This window comes from Sorex araneus, chromosome 4, assembly GCF_027595985.1.
Source record: "Sorex araneus isolate mSorAra2 chromosome 4, mSorAra2.pri, whole genome shotgun sequence".
NCBI classification, from domain to species: Eukaryota; Metazoa; Chordata; class Mammalia; order Eulipotyphla; family Soricidae; genus Sorex; species Sorex araneus.
Window position 1 is genome coordinate 135,561,662 of NC_073305.1, and position 21,764 is coordinate 135,583,425.

The following is a 21,764-nucleotide window of genomic DNA, read 5'->3' on the forward strand; positions in this document are numbered from 1 at the left end:
ATTACAAAGTTATTCAAAGTTCTAGGCTTTTTCCTGGCTCTGTGCTCAGGGATTATTCTTGCTGTGCTTAGGGGACCATTTGTGGTGCAGGGGCTCAAACCCCCGTTGGCGTTATGCACGACAAAGCCCATTGTGCTGTTGCTCCAGATTCTTTTGACAGTCTAAATTTTGCAGTAAAGAGTGTTACAGTAATATTTGTATTCTGAAATCGTTTAAAAATATATGTGTTCCTGTGAGTAAAATTGACTGATCAATGCAGTTAAAATTTTGAAACATTTCCACATTTTTCTCCAGATGATACCAATTTACAGTTACACCAGCATTCTTTCTATTTTTTTGCTCTTGATATATCTTATTTTCCTAAATTTATAACTACATTTATGCCATTCTTCAGGGTCCCATGCCCAAGCAGTGTTCAGGAGCCCTGGGGTCCCACTGTCAGTTCTCCATCAGCATTTCAGTGTGAGGGCCAGAGGATGAAATGCTGCTAGGACCTTGTGTTGCAGGGAATACCCTGATCATTATAGCAGTGCTGGAGGCCTCCAGGGCTGCCCTGGTGATGCTTGGGGACCACGTGGTGCTGGGAATTAAACCTGGGTTGGATGCTTGTTCAACATGCCTTGTATGTGCTCTAACTTCTGTATTACCTTCAGGCTGCTGCTTATGTCTGTTTTTGGTTTGGTTTGGTTTGGTTTGGCTTTGTACTGAGGGATTACTCCTGATGGGGAGTAGGGAACCTTACGTGGTGTTAGAGATTAACTCCTGGTTGGCTACATGCAAAAGAAACAAACAAGCCCACACTGGTGAGGGGATTGGTATTGAAACACTATCTGCCTGAAACCAAATCAATCACTTCAGATGTTACTACTCTAATAATTCTCCTCAGAACTACTTATAACTACGTATAATTAAGGGACCTCAAACTTTGTAGATACATCTCTACTCAGGCCTCCATTTGTAATAGCAAATAATGAATCTCCCTAACCTTGAGGTAAATGGAGGACCACCTCAATTTGATAAATGTATGCGTATGTAAAATATACCTTATTACTTCTCTGTACTTGAGCTCATCCTTCTGATTGGTAAAAACTCTTAATAAACAAATTAAAAATAGAATAAATATATACAATAAAACTAAAACTAAAAATGTTTTAAATCTACAGTACTCAGTATGTTGAATTTTGAAGAATTTGAATCTACAGCTCGAATTATATCCTAAAATGAATGCTAAGAGACATAGTACAGAAGCTACCTGTCCCCTGCCCCTCACCGTCTCCCATTTATGTGAGTAAAGTAGCCAACCATGAAACTGTAGTCATGGTAATAACAAAAAGGGGAGGGGGCTTGGGGAAATACTATTCTTAAATTGTATTTGTTTTGTTTTAGGACAACACTTGGCAGTGCTTAAGGTTACTACTGGCTCTGCCCTCAAGGATAATTTCTAGTGGGGCTAAAGGGACCATATGAGGTTCCAGGATTGAATTCAGGTCAGCTGTGTGCAAGGAAAGTGCCCTACCTGCTGTACAATTGTTCCAGCCCCTTAAATTGTATTTTGGACACTAGTGATAAACACAATTATATGCGGCTACCATTTCTAAACAACAGGGGGACTTGAGGAATTCCCATCACTGTATCACTGTATCACTGTCATCCTGTTGTTTATCTATTTGCTTGAGTGGGCACCGGTAATGTCTCCATTAGTCCCTGTCGTGCGCTAGTGTAGTCTGATTAAGCCTGATTGGGGGCTCTTTCAGGGTAGGGGAATGAGGATCCTCTGGCAGTACTCAGGGGACTATATAGGATGCTGGAAATAAACTGGGTTGGCCACGTGCAAGGCAAATGCCCTACCTGCTGTGCTATCAATCCAGCCCTGTTATCGTTTTTTTGGGACACACACAGCTATACTTCGGGCTTATTCCTGGCTCTGCTCAGGGATCACTCCTGATGCTTGGGAGGAACATTTGTGGTGCCAGGGATCGAACCAGGGCTGATTGTGTGCAAGGCAGGTGCGTTAACCCTTGTGTTATACCTCTGGCTTGAGGATTATTCTATAATTATTTGCAATTGCCTCTATATACCTTTCTCTATGGGATGAAGTATTGAGAGCTGACTATATTATTTGTAGTTCCTGCTTTCAAAACTAAAATATCAGTGTTTATATTTTTATTAAACCATGGGCTGGAGGGATAGCACAGCGGATAGGGCATTTTTGCCTTGCATGAGGCCCACCAGGTCAGTCCCTGTCATCCATATAGTCCCCTGAGCACTGCCATTAGTGATTCCTGAGTGCAGGAGCCAGGAGTAACCCCCAAGCATCGTTGGGTGTGACCCAAAAACCAAAAAGACCCCCCCAAGAAAGTTTTATAGACACTTAAATGTAAAATAAGAACCAAACAAATCACATTTCTCTTCACTTTAGTGTAGATATTTGGGAATTAGCCTTGAAAGCATGAGCTTCTCATTTTTTATTTTTGCAGTCAGTCATAAACAAAATAGGTTGAGGTAGTTTGGATAGATCAGTAATTTTCTCTAGTACATATGCATAGAAAATAATCTAACTAACCTGTTCCAAATATCCAGGCAAAGGTAGACTAGTAAGCAATTTTGGTTCCTTTAAAGGGGCAAGTTTGTTAGGAAGTGTCTGATCCCAGTATTTCTCTGGCAGCCTAAGAATACAAAATTCATTAGGTGGAAGCTCACAAGTAATAAACATAGAGGAACTGTGTGGACAGAAGAAATAGAAATGATTAAAATGTGGTAACAATGTAGTATATTCAGGTACTGAGATATAAAGAAGTTAATCTGAAACTTCAAGAAACATTAAACCAATGAAGAAACAAACCAACATGCATACACACTAGCTCCTCCTTTTGAGAAAAAAATGGTCATTACCAAAAAGTGTCAACGATGAGAGTGGGAAAATTGAGTCCAGAGGGCCAATTGGTGGACAGACATAGACTTTTGGTGGAGGTCAAATTTTTGTGTGTTGAACTATTATTGTAGATGTCAAACTATAAATGTTACTGTACTCCTGAAATCTATATAATGCCATAGACCTATGTCACATCTAGAAATTTATTCTGCAGTGGATTATCTGTGCCTTTGTCCCCCCCCTGCCCCCAACACACACACACACACACACACACACACACACACACACACACAAAAGTATGAATTTTTTTTTTTAATTTGCTTTTGGGTGACACCCAGATTTCAGGGGCTGCTCCAGGTTTTGTGCTCAGGGGTTGTATCCATAGAGGTGCTGGGGAATATATGCTGCCAGGATCCAACCCAGGCTTGGTGCACATTCATTTGGCCTTTCCCTTTTTATTGAATTCTTCCCACATCTACATGTAAACAAGCATCATAGCTGTATTAAGGAGTCAACATGCTTCATTAAAAGAATAAAAACCAACTTCACTTTTTAATTTTTATTTTTTACCTCTCTCTCTCTCTCTCTCTCTCTCTCTGTATTTACTAAAAGGCTGTGGTGCTCTATCTCTCTTGCCGCCCATGTTTGGTGGTCTCCAGCCACTTTCCCCAGCCCAGAGAGGCCGATGGCGATGGGCAGACGAAGGAAGGAAGGAGGGCCAACCTGGTTGGTGTCAGTTGCAGTTTATTCCATTCCCATCTTCATTCTCTCCTGATTCTCCTCCTGCTTCTTCCTTCCCCATGCTACTTCATTCTCTTTCTGGATCCCCTTCATTCTCCTTCTGGCTCCCCCAGCCCACTCTTACAGTCTTCGTTAAATCCCAAAGCACGAGGGGTTGGGGCTTACATGTAGGTGTGGTCATGTTGGCTCTGGGGGAGCCAAGTCCAGAGAAGCCCCCAGCCCGTGGTAACACCCTTCTGGACCATCTGCGCAGGAAGGAGACACAAGAGCAAGCGTTCTTTTGTGATCACTATCTTTCAAGGATATCTGGGCCCGATAAGAGGGATGAGAAACCGCTAGAACATCCTGAGATAAGTGAGATGGTGCCTCTGGGTGACCTAGTTGCAGAACCCATAAGCTTGGTTTTTTTCTCTGAAATGTAAAAACCCACAGAAGTTCGAACAGTGACGCAAACAGCAACTATAAGATTTGAAGCTTTCTTTGATACGGGGTCTTGCTTGGGCCTGTGTGCCTAGAAGCTTGACAACAGCTAACTGGCTTAATAAACTCCACTTGTGTATTACATTACTGGCTGAACTCTTTGTGCGGTTTGGAGAGGGGGAAATTATCAACACTGGACCCTAACAGTCACAATCACCAGAGGTAAAGTCCTTCCCTCAGGGGAAGCTTCTTCTAGGACAGATTCTCATCCAGCAAGACTCTCTCAAGACTGAAATTCCAAGTATGGGTGCGTTTCTCCTCTCCTTAGTCCAACAAACATATAACATTCATAATATTAATCATTTTGTATGGAAACAGTAAGAGGCACATTAAGCTTATAGGATTGCGCTCCTTGAGCCATCTCGCTATAGATCTCAGACTACAGTGCTCAGGCCAAATTAGTCTTTCCTAACCCTAGCAGGGTCCTAATCTTGTCATTACTTTTTGGATCATGACAGCATTTGTCCATGACCATGCTCTTAACTTCCAGTTAAGTATTGTGGCACTTTGGCTTGGTCCATTTTGATGCCAGGGTAGCTCACAGCTTGCCTTGGGTCCTTTCAGTCCCTCTTTGGGATCCTGCTTTTGGGTTGGTAGGAACTAAGGGCAACTGAAGCTTAAGTCGAGGAAGCAGGTGTCCCAGAATGAATATTATTCAGAGTTAATTAACTCCTAAGTTACAAAAGCATAATATTAACTGTCTTCCTGTGTCTATATAAAAAGGACATTGCTTTAAACTATTCAAAAGACGTAAGGAGAGAAGAAAGGCAATATTTCATTCATAAATATAAAATCATAATTTCTGAGGAATCTGACCTTACAAGTTAACAGAGTCTGATTAGGGGAAAAAGGTGATAAACCGGTCGTGGAAGATAGCACAGAGAAGAGCTTACAGATAAATAGATTAAAAGAATAAGATGGAATTTTTGTTGGTGCCCAACCAGATCATGAAGATGAGTCCTTGGATACTGCCCTGCAAGCAGGAATCAGAACCTAGACCCCATATTGCACTAAGTGGGCGAGCCTAAGCTTGTGAGTCCGATTGATGTGGAAAAGACCAAAACCAACTCTCGGTGGCCAGCGAGTTCCTGCAGCACAAAGAAACAGTTTCCCCTTCTCATGTATCTCAGACCTAGCTAACCTTTAGATGTAAACATCCAGACCCCAGGTGTGATGAAGTGATGACTTATAGCGCCCAGTGGTAGACCATGTTTTCTTCTTCAGAAATTGTAACTGACCATGTTTTCCTTCCTATAACCAATCATGTTTTCTTTCCTGGATATTGTAACTATATGTGTTGTAAACAGGGCAAAGCAATGTATACTTTGATACATGCTCATCCTGTACTTCCATTTCCTTGTTTTGATTCTTCCTACTCTGTTGAATTTCATTGGACATGATTATAATAAGCCAGAAAATAAAAGGAGACTGAGAAGGCTGCTCTTGGTCACAAGATCTGAGTGAGTCCTGTGATCTCCATGAAAAATGATTTCTCTCGGCATTCCTTGTCTCAGCGCCTCAGACTACCGAATCGAATGTTCTTACAACAAATTTTATAAAATTAAGGGGAATGGAAGTGCCTCAGGAGCACTGTGATACACCTAAGCTCCCTGTGGCAAGGGAATCCTAAAGATAGATAGCATTCCAAAGATAGAGCTACATTCCAATAAAAACAGAGGAATGGAGGTGCTTCAAGAGCACTGTGATGGGTATCACCTGAAAAACCTAAACTCTGTGGCAGAGGAGAAAGCACAAACCAATGTTATCCTACACTCTCTCCCTCTCTTTGGTTTTAGGACCACACCCAGCAATGCTCAGGCTATACTCATGGCTCTGAACTCAGAAATCACGCCTGGGGGGACTTTGGGGACCATATGAGAATCCGAGGATCAAACCTGATCAGCGAGTGCAATGTAAGAGCCCTACCCTCTATCCTATCGCTCTGGCCCCTTCTTCTCTAATCACACGTCTTCATGCAGTGAATTTTACTAATGTTCACCAACCACAGCACACATTCCATCTGCAGATGTGACTCAATCAACAAAATATTTTAACCAATAATTCATTCACAGATATTTAAAACAAAAATAATTAAAGAGAGATTCAGTTTCCAATTTCTTGTGAAAACCAGAATAGCCTGGAAGTAAGTGAGTTGCTGCTGCCCTATTCAGTGTGGCATACGCAGTGGAGTTGGCAGTCCTTCCCATTGCTTCCCATCCTTTCACTACCAACGCACTTGCCTCTTGGGCTTAACTGTCTCTGTTGGCAGCTGTGACAACCTCTACATTGCCAACAAGATCCTAATCTTGTCTCAAATCTACCCTCCAGCACTCTGCATAAGGCTTGTACTCACCCCACTGTACCAAAACTGTTATTGCCAAGATCACCAGTGACTTGTTCTAACCAAAATCTGACATGACTTTGTCTTGCCTGATTTCCAAGCTCATTTTAATCCATAGGCTGGGCTTTCGAGATAAGATTTCTGTCTCCTCTTTCTTCTCCCTCTCTTGATGCTCCTTTCATCTTATTTAATGCTTCTTTGAAAACTTGAGACAGCCCTGCCTTTTCCTTGTGGAGATGGTAATTTGGGTTTGGGTCAGCGATGATCACAGGCTCCTTTGCATGTCTCCTGCCCTCCCCACACATGCCAACCTCTGACCCGCAGGCAGCTCACGCAGCATTTATGGAGGAACCATTTTATTGTCCAACAGTGACGTCCTCTGGGTATCTCAAATAGCAGGGCTGTCCTGGGGACCTCCTGTTGTCCTCTAGCTGTGGCCCACCTCGCTGAGCCTGCGTTCCTCCTGCAAGCGGATGAGGTTGTCTCTCTCATTCACTACTCTGAGCTTTTCCTTGAGGATCTGTGCCTCTTGCTGCCGATCGGCATCAGTCTTCAGGGACTCTATAAAAAGGAGACAAAGCTTTGAGAACTGGGCCAGGTGGCAGGAAGGCCACATGCTAACACCCCGCCTGTGTGGCTCCCTCCACCTAGCCTTGTTTCCTAGTCTGTGGAAGGAGGCTGGCTGATGCCACACAGAAGTGGTTGCCAGCATCACTAAGGAGCAGGCCCACTCGGGAAGGAGACCCTGAGTCCACTGTGTGGTACGGATGGAACGGACAGTAGTTGGAGTCCGGAGCCTGGTGCCCTGGGAGCCACCACATGGACTCAAACCCTGGTGCAGGGGTCAGTGTCTGGGGGCTCAGAGCCCAGGCCATAACGGCCTCTCACCACAGGACACTGACCTTCCCGGTTCACGTAGCCAAGGAGCTCCTGGTCCAGGTACCATTGTTCCTCCTCCAGGTTCAGCTCAGTCATCCTGCAAAGAACAGGAAAGAGAAATCCTGAGTCTGCAGGGAGGGTCCCTGGGACCTGGCTGGGGCCGAGAGCTGCCCCCCACCCTGCTTACGTCAGCATAAGCTCAGCCTCCTCATTCACCAGGCTGTTCTTCCTCTGAACAAGCTGTAACAACAGCTCTGTCCATAATGTCTTTTGCTTTTCAGGGGAACCTGGTGAAAGAATTGGAGACAAGGTGATCAGGTGGCCCTGTCTGTCCTGGGTATAAGGAATCAAGTCTGATTTGGGGGCAGAACCTGGTGCTAGAGGGGGAGGACACCCCTCAAGTTGATGGTGCCATCCCCTCTGCCCCCATCTTTACTCACTGCTCTCACGCCGTAAGGCCAGCTCCACCTCCATGCCCTCAGCTTCCAGCTCCTTCAGGGCAGCTTCTATCTCATCCAGTCTCCGCTGGATGGCCTGAGGGGCACAAAGCGAAAGGCTCTGGAGTCTTTAGAGCACTCAAACAGAACATGGGGGAGCCTTGACCCCATCAGAACTCCCCGGAACCTCTAGACCTCACCTGGGCCTTGCAGAACCGCTTCATCTCTTCCTCCTTGGCGCGGCGCAACAGGGTTCGATTCCATGTTGGGTACTTGCTGCTGTCTGAGTTCCTTGTCATGGTCAGCAGAGTCTACATCAGGGCCAGGGTCAGGCCAGTAAGGCTAAGGGCATAGCCCCAGCAGACAAGGCTAGGAAAGCTCCATTCGGGTGGGGTCCACTCTAGTAGGGGGACAGGCTGGGGAGGAGACACTCCTAGGGGAGGGAGTCTGGTGTAGCTCTGCTGTGGTGCTGGCATGGGGGTGTGTACTTAGGGGAGGGCGCGCAGGGCTGGGGCAGACAAGGTAGCCAAGTTCCCGCCAATCACCTCTGTGTCTAAGTCCAAAGTTGTGTCTTCCTCTTCCTCATCACTGGAGGAGGCATTATCTTCTTGCTCTGTTTTCATGCCGTCAACTGAATAGGGGAGTGGACATGGTCTGGGATTCCCCCTCACCTAGCATTCCTCCTTTAGGAAGTTCACTATCAGCAAGCACCACCACCACCTTGGGTCAGCACCTCTGAGCAGAGTGTTACCTTGAGTCTCCTGGGCTGGCAGTCCCCAGCCCATGAAGCTGCCCTCCAGGGCCTGTCGGGCCAAGTCACTGCAGCTGCGAGGGGGTTTCGAGGGGGGTTCTACTTCCGGATCAGGGATGAAGTGCAAGGAGGCGAGCTGCTGGCGCTCTGGGCTGGACAGGCGGAGTAGCCGGCGAGTGGGCTGGCTGGGGTCTGGGACAGGACTAGGCCTGAGAGTGGAGGGACTTGGTGGCAGGCTACTGTCCCGCGGGCTGGGGAGTTCCTGGGAAAGTAATCAGGTAGCGTGGTCACCTCACCTGCCCAGTGGGGAAGCCAAGCCACCTTGTGGATAAACTGTGGGCCCTGCAATTCTTTGACTTACAGCAGAGCGTCCCAAACTTGGTTGTCCTACCCTCCTTTTCAGAAAAAAATGTCACTCAGCACCTCCCTAGAGCCCTGCCTTCTTTAGGAGGACAAACTGCTCGCTGTCGAATGAACTGAGGTGTCTACTGCCCAGCCTTCCAGTGGTGGTAACCCCCAGCCCCCCACCAACACACACACGCTTTGGAAAGACCCACGAACACCATTTCTAGGACAGTTCCAGGCAGTATTCTAGGTGCGGTCGTCACTTAGGAGCACAAGGTCAAGGCTCCTCTCAGAGCTGGTGTTCCAGGGAAGGTTGGGGCATCCCAGCAGGGCTAGAGACCCTTTCCGACCCCCAGGTCCGTGTGCAGCTCTCACCTGGCTCTCGTGTCCTGGGTGGCTGCCTTCCTCCTGGAGGCTGGGCGGGGGCAGGTGCTGGAGGCAGTAGAAATGTCCTGGGAAGGGTGGAGAGGGCACTCACGAGATTCCTCTCCCAGAAGGGTGGGGAGCCCAAGCACTGGATTGGCAGCTGGGTTTCCAAAAGCCCCCTAGCTCCTCAGAACCCAAAAGAGCTGGGAGAAGGTTCTGGGCTCGGTGTGAAGGCCATGCAGAGCTTGCCTCCCTATTCTCTCCAGCTTTGAATTCCCAGCCCTCTGGGGGCTTTCCAGGCCCACTCACCATCTTCCAGGTGCTGCTGGTAGCCACCTGGCCACAATGTGGCCTCACAGACGTGGCAGCGGAAGCAGCTTCGGTGGAAGAAACGGCCGTCGACACAGAGGCGTTCCAGGATGTAGAGCTGCTCGCCACAGAGGGCGCACACGTCCCCTGCCTCGGCCTGCACCAACCCCAAGACTGCAGGGTCAGTTGCTGAGCCCCTCCCCTGCCCAGAAACCCCCATGCTGGCCTGCTGCACAAGGGCCCCTTGGTGCTCACCTCTTGGGGCTGGGGTGGGGGTGTCAGGGATACGCTGGGCTCTGCGACAGGAGGCTCCTCTGCACTCGGGCTCTTGGCCTTTAAGGAGACACGTGCTCAGGCCAGGAGCAGGGAGCAGGGGGCAGTGGAAAGAGGACAGCTAGAGCACACCCGTGGGAAGGGAGGGGCAGCGGATGAGGGGCTCCAGTTCCTGGAGGGTGGAGGGGGTCACAGAACAGAATGGGGGAAGGAGCCAGAACCCCCTGGGCCAGGGCCCGGCCAGCCCCTGTTGTGTTTACCTCTAGGCGAGGCTTCTTGCCACCAGCTTCCTCTCCATTTTCCTGCAACAAGCGCTGCCCTGATCATGGGGCTCCCTATGCCCAGATTGCCCCTTCCCCAGCCCCAGATGCTCTGGGGTGACTTTGGGCTCTGTGCTCAGCAGTGTCCCTTGAAGTTGCTTGGGGGATCACATGCAAGTGCTGAGGCCTGAACCCCGGGACTGTCTCTCCAGTCCTTTCTCCGTGGTGAATGTATACGTGCCCCCCTTCCTTGTGTCCTAGGACCTGGGCTAGGAGCCTACCCCCACAACCCCAGGTGCCAGCTCCTCACCTGAGCGCGGGTCCGCTGCAGTGTCCTCTGCAGTTTGCCCAGGAAGAGCACAGCTTTGGAGGTGCCCCGGGAAGGTTGCCTGGAGGGGCCTGTAGGGAGAGCCAGGTGTGTGTGTGTGTGTGTGTGTGTGTGGTGTGTTGGAGGGGGGTCAGCAGGAACCACTGAGCCCCACAACCCAGAAGGCCGCTCCCCGGGGCTCAGAGGGGCCCTTTCTCACACCTCCTTGGCCCGCCTGCCTCTCTCCAGCTCACCTGGCGTGTGGGGGAGGCTCTTATAGGCACTGTGGAAGGAGCTGAGGTAGGCGATGAGGCCCAGCGGGTCACTCCCTGTCACCACAGCTCGTGCAGACAACACGGGCGTGATGCCCAGCTCATGCTCTGCCATCCTCATCGCCCATGAGGCAGCTTCCAGCGCCCCCAGCCCTTGCAGGTCCGAGGGCTTCCTGGCGAGGGGCGGGCAAGGAGACAAGGCAGTGGGACATGGGGACCTCACCCCATGCAAGAGGGAGCGAGCTGAGGGGAGTGCAAACGGAGGGCGGGGGAAGACAGGACACAAAAGCTTTCTATTCCCTGCTGTACCCTGCCACCACCTTCTGACACCCACAAAGCTTCTCCCCGTGAAAGGGGTTCCAGTTTCACTGGCTTCCCAGAGTCGTGCAGATGCAGCGGGGTGTGGAGACCAGGGGGTGTGCTAATCCCGATAGCCCTCTACTGTCCTTCCACTCCGCCCAGAGGAGGAGGAGGGGGAGGCCCAAAGGCCTAAGAGGCGCAGCCGGCCCCGAGACCCACTCACAGCAGGTCGGGCTGCACACGGTGTACCAGGGCACACAGCGCCCGCCCATCAGCCCAGGAGGAAGACAGGTCCGTGACATGGACGCCAGGGAAGCCGGCCGTCTGCTCCTGGCACCAGCGCAGCAGCTCCTTCTGGGTATCCGCCGTCCCTGCGAGAGGAGGTGGTGCTGTGCCCGAGCTCCCACAGAGCCCCATTTCTGGGTGTGAGCATGGGAGTGGGTGTTTGTCTGCGAAGTGGAGGCAGAGACAGAGCCCCGTCCCTGCTGAGGAGCCCCTGTGATGCTCCCTGTCGACAACACCCCGCGCCCCAATTTCCTCAGTGAAAATCTCCGTGGAATGAAGTGAAATCACCTCTCCCCACTGAGGGCAGAGGACTCTGAAGGAGGGGCACAGCGCACCCCTTTCGGCCTCAGGTACGAGTCGAGCTCTCCCATCGCTATTGAAATGCTGCTCAATGCTGCTCCACCGCCCGCCCCCGAGCCCACTCCTCCATGATGTCCCCTGGGTTCTCCCCACCCCCTGCAAGATGCTCCACCCCACCCCCTGCTCAGAAGCGCTAGGTGGCCCCTGTCCTCATGATGGCCCCTGCTCAAGATCCAGAGCGACAACTGCTGGAACCGCTGCCCAGGCCCACTCACCAGCCGGTGCGACCGAGTCCGTCCTGTCGCTGTGTCGCCGCATGGGCTCCTTGTCCACCACATCGTACAAGTCCCGGACCTGAGGCGGCACCGTGCAGTGAGTCTCAGGCACAGGGCCCACACCTGTGCGGCAGGGCCCTGCCTGGGGAACGGGGCAAGTGGGGCAGGGAAGGTTATCCGGGGAGTCCAGGGCGGCGTTGGGGGAGCCCCCAGAAGAGCTGACCTGATTCACAGTCACTGCCTGGAGGTTCAGGTTGGGGTAGCGGGTGGCTGGGTCGAGCCCATACTGGGCCGTGTTGCGGTGCATGTTTTCCGGGGATGTCTGTGACAGGAGCTGGTACAGGCTCTCACTGGAGTGGGGGGTCAGAAACACTCATCAGCACCCACTGCTCCAGAACCGTCAGGTCTGTCTGTCTGTCTCTCTTTCCCCCCGTCCCCTTTTCACCCAAACCCTCCTTCTGATTTGCTCCAAATCCAGCCCTATACCCCTAACTCCTCCCTGACCCCCCTGTTCCTTCTCCCCCGCTCCAGCCAGTCCTTACCGCTCTGCCAATACTTTTAAGGGCTCAGCACCCTCAGCCCAGCGCTTCACCATCCAGGCGGCATCCAAGGCTGCCAAAAAGCCCCGGGCCACCCCAGTGCCCAGGGGCCAGAAGGGCTGCAAGGGTCAGAGGACAGGAAGCAGCTCAGCAGGAGTCCATGGGAATGCCCCCTCCCCACTCCCCTGGCCCCCCAGAGGGAGAAACCCTCACCTCCCCCACCCTGCCAAGCTGTCCTCAGCAAAGCATTCCACCCCACCTTTCCCCCGAGCCAGGCTGTGCCCAGCCATGGACCCTGGGTGCTGCCTCTCAGGGAGGGCCGTCCTGCCTCCCAGAGGACCAGAGCCCCCTCACCTCCACCAGGCAGTCCCCAACCAGCCCCAGCAGCAGGCGCGCGCCGTGTCTCTCCTGCACCCGAGCCGAGCTCTCGGCCCGCATCATGCTGGTGAAATCAAAGGCTGAGACATCGGGCCGCCCGTGAGCATCCAGCGCGAACTCCAGGTTCCCCAGCTTGCCCTGCGTGGCGAAGTCAGCAGCGTCCCGGACGAAGCGCTGCAGGGCCTCGGGCACCACGTTGTCGCTGCTCAGCAGCCGCTCGGTCTCGGGCCAGTCCTGGTGGGACAATTCATCAGAACCACAATGGTACAGGGGCCATCCTACCACCTGGGGTGTAATTTGGACCTAAGGATCGGGTTAAATGGGGAGGACTCCCCGAGACTGCACAGTAGCAGAAGGCTGAGCTGGAAGGAGGATTTGACGCCCAGCCTTGCTCTGCTGTCACCCGCATGCTGGGCTGAGGGGGAAAGGCAGGAGGGGCAGGGGTCTGGGCCTGCTTCAAGACCCAGAGTTGCTGCAATGATCACACTTGCTTTGGACAAGCCGTTGAAGTTCTTCATTTTTTTTTTCTTTTAGGTCACACCTGGCAATGCTCAGGGGTTACTCCTGGCTTTGCACTCAGGAATTACTCTGGCAGTGCTCGGGGGACGATATGGGATGCTGGGAATCGAAGCTGGGTTGGCCATGTGGAAGTCAAATGCCCTACCCACTGTGCTATTGCTCCAGCCCCCATTTGAAGTTCTTGAGGAATAATGTTCCCCAGGGGCCAAGCGACAGTACAGCAGGAAGGGCGCTTGCCTTGCACACAGCAGACCCCTGAGCACCACCAGGAGGGACCTCTGAGCGCAGAAGCCAGGAGTAAGCCACACTTTCGGGTGTGTGGCCCAAACCCTCCCCTCCACCAAAAAAAAAAAAGAGGGGGAAAAACAAAGCTATAATGTTCCCCCAACAGTCACTAACTGCCTAACTTTACAAGGTACTCAGGAGTGAAAATGCACAGTACCTAGAGGCAGGTGTCATCCAGCTACATCACCCACAGTGCTGGGTGTGCCTTACACTCCAGGCACCAGGGCAAGCATTTCGGAAAGAAGCAAGAGACTCTTTGCCAAAAGCAACTGCTGTTGGACAGGATATGGGGAGAAAGGGACCCTTCTACACAGCTGGTGGGGATGCCGACTGGTTCAGCCCTTTTGGAAAACAATATGGACGATTCTCAAACACTTAGAAATTGAGCTCCCATTTGACCCAGCAATACCACTTCTGGGAATATATCCCGGAGAAGCAAAAAAGTGTAGTCGAAATGATATCTGCACTTATATGTTCATTGCAGCACTATTTACAATAGCCAGAATCTGGAAAAAACCTGAGTGCCCGAGAACAGATGACTGGTTAAAGAAACTTTGGTACATCTATACAATGGAATACTGTACAGCTGTTAGAAAAGATGAAGTCATGAACTTTGCATATAAGTGGATCAACATGGAAAGTATCGGGCTAAGTGAAATGAGTCAGAAAGAGTGAGATAGACATAGAAAGATTGCACTCATCTGTGGAATATAAAATAACAGAGTAGACTAACACCCAAGAATAGTAGAAATAAGTACCAGGAGGTTGGCCGATGGCTTGGAAGCTGGCCTCACATGCTGGGGGAAAAGGCAGTTTAGATAGAGAAGGGAACACCAAGTAAAATGTGGTTGGAAATCCCGCGTGGGAAGGGAGATGCATGCTGAAAGTAGACTAGAGACTGAACACGATGGCCACTCAATACCCATATTGCAAACCACAACATCCAAAAGGAGAGAGAGAGAACAAAAGGGAATACCCTGCCACAGAGGCGGGGTGGGGTGAGGGATGGGATTGGGGGGGTGGGAGGGATACTGGGTTCATTGTTGGTGGAGAATGGATACTAGTGGAGGGATGGGTTCTCGAACATTGTGTGAGGGAAACACAAGCACGAAAATGTGTAAATTTCTAACTGTACCCTCACGGTGATTCACTAATTAAAAAATAAATATATTTTAAAAAATAAAAATTAAATGAAAAAAAAAGAAGCAAGAGACTCAGGCAAGAACCCTTCCTGGGATAGCTCACTGCGGCACGGTGCCCCATAAGCCCAGGGGGAAAAGAGGTGCAAGCTGAAGGAAATGCCAGGGCAGAGGCGGAAGGAGCCCCTCCACACTCAGAGACTGTACCCCCAGCCTGGCCTCTCCCACCCAGACCCCCCTCCACCTGGGCCCAGTCTTCACCTGAAGCAGCACCCCGCGCCGCAACAGGCACTGCTTCTTGGCGGTCATGACAAAGTAGTGGGTGTCATCCTTGTAGTACACGATGTTCTCCAGATCGATGCCTGAGGGGACAGACAGGGCTTAGGAGACGGCTCTTTGATGGGGAAGACAGGCTGCTCCCAGTTTTGTGTTCTGGTAGCTTTCAGGGGACCAGGTGGTGCTGGGGACGGACCCAGGATCTCCTGCATACAAAGCGTGTGTGCAGCCCTTGAGCTCTCCCTCCACTCAGACACGCCTGACCTCTGAGCACTGGGATCCCAGCTCAGCCTGCAGTGGGAAGTTTCCCCACAGGGATCCCAGGAGTTCTGGGGGAAAGTGGATCAAATGTCCCAGGCTCAGGAGATCTAAGACCTTGGAGCAAAGAGAGAACCCCAGTGGGATGGGCACAGTCTACCTCACGGTCACATGTTTGTGATAACAGCTGGTATCCCAAACGGGTATGCACCACCCAAGGGGTGTGGTAGTGCAGAGCCAAAGTCAATACAGGACATTTAATTTTTTTCTTTTTGTTTTGTGGCCACACCCAGCAGACTCAAGGCTGCTCCCAGCTCTGTACTCCAGGCACTGAGCAGTACGAGGTATGGAAGTAGGCAGTGCTGGTGCTCAGTCCTTGGGCTATCTTCCTGGTCCAACACAGGGTATTTTCTTGAAGCCCCACTTTTGCTTTGAACTGATGTTAATTTTGTTTGTTTTGTCCTACACCTGGCAGCGCTCAGGGCTTACTTCTAGCTCTGTGCTCTGCACTCAAGGATCACTCCTGGTGGGGCTCAGGGGAACATATGTGGTGCCAGGGATTGGAACTGGAACTTTGCAAAGCCCACACCCAACCTGATGTACAACTGCTCTGACCTTTGATCTCATTTTTATCTGAAAGGAGATAAAGAAAGCAAAATTCTATGCATTTTGTGAAAGATTTCATGGGCTATCCACTATGGTGGGGTGGGGGCATGGGGACTAAGCCTGCCAACTCCCTAGGACAGATTATTTCTCCCTTGCTACCCAGAACACAAGGACAGAAAAGTGTGGGGTTCCTTGAACTTAAGACAAGTCAGGGGGTGGGGAAGGGCGTGGGGGTACAGGGGTGAGGATGCTGACCTGTGGCTTTAAGCAGGCTCTGGAAGAAGTTTTGGTTGTAGATCCTGGCGACACCACTGATCTCCAGCACCTGAGTCTCTTCCACTGTGCGCCGGTTCACAAAGTTGGCCGTGATGCCAATGGCTAGCTTGCCACGCATTTCTCTCACTGTGAAACCTGGGAGGAGGCACAGGAGGACAGGGGGCATAACTGCCTGGAAAGGCCCAGGAGGAGCCCAAGATGCTGACTTCTTCAAGGGAGGGGACCACTCACCTTCAGGGACGAATTTACCTCCAGCGGCCGAGATGAGGACATCGAATTCGTAGTTGGCCAGCTGGGCTGGGGGACTGGGCTGGAGCTGGGCTCGCCAGCCACTCCCTGCAGCAGGAGTGAGAGGCACAAGAGTGTGGCTGTCTGGAGGCTCCCCCCACTCTCCCAGGAGCCGGTGAAAGAGTCAAAAGCCATCTACTTGAGAGGGGGTCTGTGGTTTATCACACTGATGCTGGTGCTCCAATTTGTTCATTAAACCACCTGCAAGTCTGAGCCAACGATGGTAGCATCATGGTGTTCACAAGCAATAATGTCAATAATGTACTGTCTATCGAATGACACTAGCCCACAGCCACAGAGATTCAGGAAGGACAGAAAACATTCCCCCACCTGCAGACGCTCAAAGTTCCGGGGAAGTTAACACAAAGCCACCCTCATGGAAAGAGAGAAGCAAACAACTCCCAACCACATCCCATGGCTTCATGACTTCACAGGCCAAAATCTCGCTGGCGATCGGGGGTTTCTCAGGAACAGAAAAGTACTTACCCTTTTGGGTTGGGGGCTGGAGGCTGGTGAAGGCGACACCCCAGTGAAATTCCACCCCTAGCAGTAAAGCCACCTTCAACAAAAGCAACTGAAGCTGCCGGATGCCTGGAAGGGAAAGGCTATTTGGCACTCGAACCCCAGGACCACACAGCTTCTGGGGCACAAGCACGCCCCCGATCAGGCCTTGCTGGTCTCTCAATCCCACTTTGGAGCTGTGGGATTTGGGTCCTGAAGGTCACAGGGCTGAAGTGACTGAATGGTCCCTTGCCTCTTGATTGGCCCAGCCACTCCCCCCTGTCCCCCACAGCTCCTGCCTGTCTTGTGGTCCCAGCTACCCTGCCCTCTCCCTGAGAGCCCGCATGACACTCACTGATGTGGTCCAGGGTGCCCGTGCAGAAGCGCCCATAGAACTTCTTGGCGCCGAGTCCCCGGAGGTCATGAATGGTGAAGGGCCAGAGGTGCAGCACATTGTGGCGAGAAAACTTGCGGCGCTTCTCCACCACCACCACATGGGCCCCAAGCAGTGCCAGCTCCACAGCTGCCCGAAGCCCGCAAGGCCCGGCGCCCACCACAAGGCACTGTGAACAGAATAGACGACGGGGTGGTATCTGCATGGCATCCACCTCCAAACGCCCATGCCCTGTTACTCTCCAAGCCTCTGTCCCGGGTCCCCAGACCCACCTTGGTGTGGACACAGGACTGGCCCTGCTGGTACACAGCCTGACCAGCTCGCTTATCCAGCTTGGCCCAAAGTGACTTGGCATTCCAGTAGTTGAGTTGCGCCTTGATCTTGTGGTATAGGGGGAGCCCCCCGCCAGGCTCCAGCCCCAGAGTCCTGCAGAGCTCTTGGAAGCTGCTCAGCACATCCTGGCACTGCTGGGCCTGCAGGAAGCTCTCAAAGTGGGCGTGCGCGGGGTTGGTGGAGGTAGAGGAGGCCATGGTGCCCCTGAAACTTCCCAGGACTGGCTGGGAACAGTTAAGCAGAGGCGGTGGCTGCTGCAAGGGAGGAAAGAGAAGGGGAGGGGACTGGAACAAAAATAAAAAAAAAAAGGAGGAGAAAGGAAGGGGAGGAGAAGAAAACAGGCTGGTGGCCAGGGAGCATGGGTTCAACCCATTGGCTCCATGCTCTGCCTCCCAGCCCACCGGCAATCTGCTTCAAAAACAGCTGCTGTAGCTTCCACCCTGCAGAGCCTTGCCAAATTTGGAAACAAAAAAGTCACTTGGACTGGGCACAGAGGCCATAAGCTATCCCCAGATTGTTATTTATTTATTTGGAGAGAGGCTCACACCCACAGGGCTCAGAGGTTACTCCTGGCTCTGCACCCAGGAATCACTCCTGGCCAGCTCAGGGGACCATATGGAATGCCAGGGATTGAACCCAGATAGGCTACGTGCAAGGCAGCATACTATCCACTGTAGTCTCTCTCTGGCCCAACTATCCCCAGATCCTTTAGATGTGCTCCAGGGCAAGAATTATTTGCCAGTCTTTCCTGGGCCTTATCTGCCAGCCTTTGCTGCGCCTTGAAACTCTCAGAAGTGAGAGGGTGAGAGGGAATCTTTTGCTGATGTGAAGACAGGGACGACCTAAGACCTGCAACCTCAGCTACGGGGCACAGGAATCACCTCTGATGTCCTCTGCCATGCTGGGGTGGGGTGTGTCTGATGACGGGGCAAAGTTTCCTGCCTGGCACTGGTGCCAGTCAAAGCGAGGCAGATTGACGGTAGGTAGGTTCCACTTCCTACTACTTAAAACTATCTCAACTAACAGCCCAGGGGAGGATATTGCGCCTGGCTGCCTTTGCCGGTGATGGAGGGCTGAGTGTATTTCTGACTCACTGTGGTCAAAACACTTCCCCTGTGACTTGCCCTGCCGCAGGGGCCCCTGAAAGGCTGGAGGGGGCTGGAGAACACCAGTGGTAAGGGTCACCCCTCCCAACCTCCCTCTGCCTCCTCTATTCCTCCCCCTCCCTCTGTTGCTCTCCCAGGAATCTCCTGGGACAAGGCTTCCCTTGTCCCCTTCTCCCCTGCTGAGCTCCCACACAACCCCTTGGCAGATGGAGTTGGGAAGGGATAGACTTCCCAGGCGAGGGCTGGGAGGGTTCGAGGACAGGGTTGCGCATGGGGAGGAGTTAGGGAAGGTGGATGGCGTGGGTGGAGGCAGGTCCCCTTGGTTAATCCCCCCTGCCACCCCACCAGCCCTGGACTTGCTTCCACTGCTCCCAGCGGGCGGTCCCAAGGCAGGATGAGGTAACCAAGGTCGTCAGCTGAGGGTCACCCGGACGTGGGCACATGGAACGGCAGGAAAGGCAAAGGTTTCTCTCGTGTGTGGGGGGGAGAGGGGGAATGGTAGAAGGAAGCCTTCTGCCTCCGGTGAGTGGGTTGCAGTGGCGCTGCCAGGGGCGACCCAGCATGCAAACGCCAGGACAAAGGCTATGAGCTAGCAGCAGGGGTGGATGCAGCGAGGACGCTGGACCATCGGAGACCCGGAGCTGGCGCTCCACACTCGGGACGGGGCGTGCCGGGAGGGGTAGGGCGGGGGCCTCGGGGACCCGCGGGGTTCCCGGAGAAGCGCCCGTCGCCCACCACACCCCGGCCCCCCGCGTGCGCGGGGCTGGACCACTTACCCCGCAGCTCGGATCCGGGAGGGCCGCTTCCTTCCGGGCATGCGGGGTTGCGGGGCGGCGCGCAGGCGGCACCCACCCGGGACCCGGCTGGGTGTGGGCCGGGGCGCGGAGGGCGCGGGCGCGTGAGGCTTTATTCGTGCCTCATTAGCATCTCATTACCACACTCTCCGGGCTCGGGGCAGCCGGGGGCCCGCCCATCTCGGGGCGGGGGGGGGAGCCGGAGGCGTGGCGCCCCGAGGCTCGGCGGCTTCCCCCGGGACGCCCCGAGAAGAAGCCGGGGTGATCCATTAGCGGCCACGCGCTGCATCCCGGGCTCGCGCTGCCCAACGCACGCCCGTCCGGGCCGCCCCGACACCCACCCTGAGCTGTGCCCACACCGCCGCGGGCAGCTCGGGCGCAAGTGAAGTTTGGGGGGGACTTGCTGGTCGCTCAGTGGCGCCCCGGACGGACGTCTGAATCGCCGCGCCAAAAGGGACAGCCACTGCCTGGCGCCCTCCCGAAAGATCCAAGTCTCTGCCGCCCTAGATTGGAATTAAGGGCTGCAATAAAGTCTTGAGAACTCGGTGAGCTGCAGGGGAGTGGGGGGTACGTGCGTGCGTGCACGCGCGTGTGAATGTGTGTCTGTGCTCGTGAATCTGTGTGTGTGTGTGTGTGTGTGTGTACGTTGTGTATGAGTGTGTTTGGGGGTGGTGGTGGTGTGTGTGTGTCTCTGTGTAAGGTGTGTATGAGTGTGTTTGGGGGTGTGGTGTGGGGTGTGTGTGTGTGTGTGTGTGTGTGTGTGTGTGTGTGTGTGTGTGTTGGTACTGTGACACCACTACTAAGAAGCTGGGAAAGTGGGAGAGGCTCTAGATCCACAATATCGAGGAGTTCCTTGGAGGGAGAGTGCTTGGAACCTTACTGCTGAAAAGGACTCTGAAACACTTTGCTATCAACTTCCGCGTTCCTTATAAGGAAAGCACAGAAAGCTCTGGACCAAGACCCTTCAGCTAGTTAACAAGAACAGAACACCTATTTTCATTTCTTGTCTGCTTGGAGCATGGCCTTTATCTCCTGACACAATAGTCCCATTTGACTGAAAAGGCAACTGAGACTCTGTAACAACCTCCAATAATTTTCACCATAAGGGATACAGCTGGCCTGGCTCCCAGATCTATCTGGACACCCCCCTCTGCGCCACTGTGGCTCCAAAAGTGACTTGGCAGGGCTGGATTATAAAAAATCTATTTCTAGTTTTGAAGAGGTGCCACTGTTAGGCTGGAAACATTAATAAGAACAGTGGCTGGAAAGGAGGGTGGGTCCCCTTGATAGATATGGACCGGGACAAGTCATGGCCCTCCCCTCTGCTTCCTTTGCACTTTGCATTCTTCTGGAAATCCTCTGAGACTCAGTAAGACCGGGTCAGGCCTGCTCTGCCAGGAAGGAGGGCAGGGAATTGAGCCAGGTCACCCTCGGGAAACCAGGGCAGCTTCCAGCTGGACCCATCCAAGCTCTGAAGTGTGACTTATCAGGAGACTTGAAATGAGTTTGTCCAATAGCTGACACACCCCTATTTAAATGCATGGTATAAAAATGTTCTAAAGTCCACTATAAATGTGTTAGCAGGCTTTAGGATCACCCATTTCCCTTTCATTAGCAGATGGTAAACAGTGACTGCTCTGACTGAGCTCTGGTCTGTGGCGCAATGACTTGTGGTCTCAACCCATCATGGTTTATGTAGCTCTCTGAATACAGATGGTAAAATTAGCCTTTAAAAAAGATCACAGAACAATGACTTCATTGCTAAAAAAAGTCAACAACAAAAAAACTCTGCTGACTTGGAGTTTTACTTTGTATTAATGATACACTTTGAGGGATGGCGGATAGTACAGCAGGTCCAGAAACATCAACAAGAACAACGATCATGATCACGATCACGAAATCCTGTTAATCGTCAATTTCTTGAGCGGGCTCAGTAACCTCTCCATTCATCCTTTCCCTGAGATCTTAGAAGTCTCTCTCAACTCGGCCCTCCCAACTATGTCACACTGGAGGCTCTTTCAGGGTCAGGGGAATGAGATCCAGCTTGTTACTGGATTTAGCATATGAATACACCATGGGAAGCTTGCAAGGCTGTCCCATATGGGCAGGAAACTCTCAGAAGCTTGCCAGTTTCTCCCAGAGGGAGAAGTAGGCTACAAGGTATCTTCTGGGAGCTTGCTTTTAAGTCTCTGGATGTTAGCCGTTGATGGAATTACACACACCTGGGTTCTTCTGCCCGCACCTTCATGCATGAGATCTGTCCGAACGTGTGGAGACGG

At 52.4% G+C, this 21,764-nt stretch overlaps 1 protein-coding gene across 1 annotated transcript; it reads right to left on the minus strand.

The window, feature by feature from the left end:
* Positions 1–6,277: 6,277 nt before the first annotated feature.
* Positions 6,278–19,826, minus strand: LOC105942841 (F-actin-monooxygenase MICAL1-like). The gene is made up of 25 exons (XM_055135613.1): positions 19,468–19,826; positions 17,525–17,869; positions 17,214–17,421; positions 16,844–16,948; positions 16,301–16,405; positions 16,049–16,204; positions 14,915–15,015; positions 12,687–12,944; positions 12,336–12,451; positions 12,017–12,143; positions 11,794–11,872; positions 11,157–11,304; positions 10,616–10,806; positions 10,365–10,453; positions 10,055–10,096; positions 9,777–9,854; positions 9,522–9,678; positions 9,222–9,298; positions 8,502–8,763; positions 8,296–8,381; positions 7,951–8,061; positions 7,754–7,847; positions 7,501–7,600; positions 7,337–7,410; positions 6,278–6,995 (listed from the first exon to the last, which is right to left on the minus strand). Exons 2-25 carry the CDS (start codon positions 17,780–17,782, stop codon positions 6,862–6,864), a joined length of 3,156 nt encoding a protein of 1,051 aa, XP_054991588.1. The 5' UTR covers positions 17,783–17,869; positions 19,468–19,826; the 3' UTR covers positions 6,278–6,861.
* Between the last annotated feature and the right edge of the window lie 1,938 nt (positions 19,827–21,764).